At 45.6% G+C, this 562-nt stretch overlaps 1 protein-coding gene across 1 annotated transcript in view; it reads left to right on the plus strand.

The window, feature by feature from the left end:
• The window catches only part of thop1 (thimet oligopeptidase 1), a gene marked incomplete at its 5' end in the record, with an annotated part of 7,366 nt that extends 6,811 nt beyond the window's left edge, over positions 1-555 (plus strand). The window contains 1 exon segment of the mRNA XM_035653432.1: positions 290-555. Within this exon segment, the coding sequence (XP_035509325.1) occupies positions 290-451 (162 nt within the window).
• Between the last annotated feature and the right edge of the window lie 7 nt (positions 556-562).

Below are 562 nucleotides of genomic sequence, written 5' to 3' on the forward strand. Positions count from 1 at the left end.
AGGCTGATCAGGTTGATTGATGCTTTAATGGGAGTATTGATTAGTGATCAGACTGATCAGGCAGTTTGTTCTGTCAGTTGTATTGTAACAGTGTAAATAATGTTTAAATCCATACATTAATTATATGAATGTGTTTATTACAGTTTGACCTTTTGTGAAAAACCTCTCAGAGGTTTCAGATGGATGTCAGTTAGCTTAGCTTAGCACAAAGACTGGAAGCAGAGGGAAAGTGTTAGCATAAAGAGCGCCACTATGATTTTGCCTGACTGTCTCCTGATTGGTCCTCCAGGTGGGTCTGGACTACAGGAAGTTCATCCTGCGGCCCGGCGGCTCCGAGGACGCCTCCGAGATGTTGAGGAAGTTCCTCGGGCGGGAGCCCAAACAGGAAGCGTTCTTGCTGAGTAAAGGACTAACGGTGGAGCAGGGCACCGGCACGCCGTGTCCCTGCTGACCAATCACAGCACAGAGTTCACGGAGAACAACGGACTGAGGTTTTCTAGGGAAAAAAAACTGTAAAATGTTACTCAACATGGAAAATAAAATGATTTGAGGTGATGTCCTG

The sequence above is a fragment of the Morone saxatilis genome, unplaced genomic scaffold (assembly GCF_004916995.1).
Source record: "Morone saxatilis isolate NCDOM2014 unplaced genomic scaffold, NCSU_SB_2.0 Contig12, whole genome shotgun sequence".
NCBI classification, from domain to species: Eukaryota; Metazoa; Chordata; class Actinopteri; family Moronidae; genus Morone; species Morone saxatilis.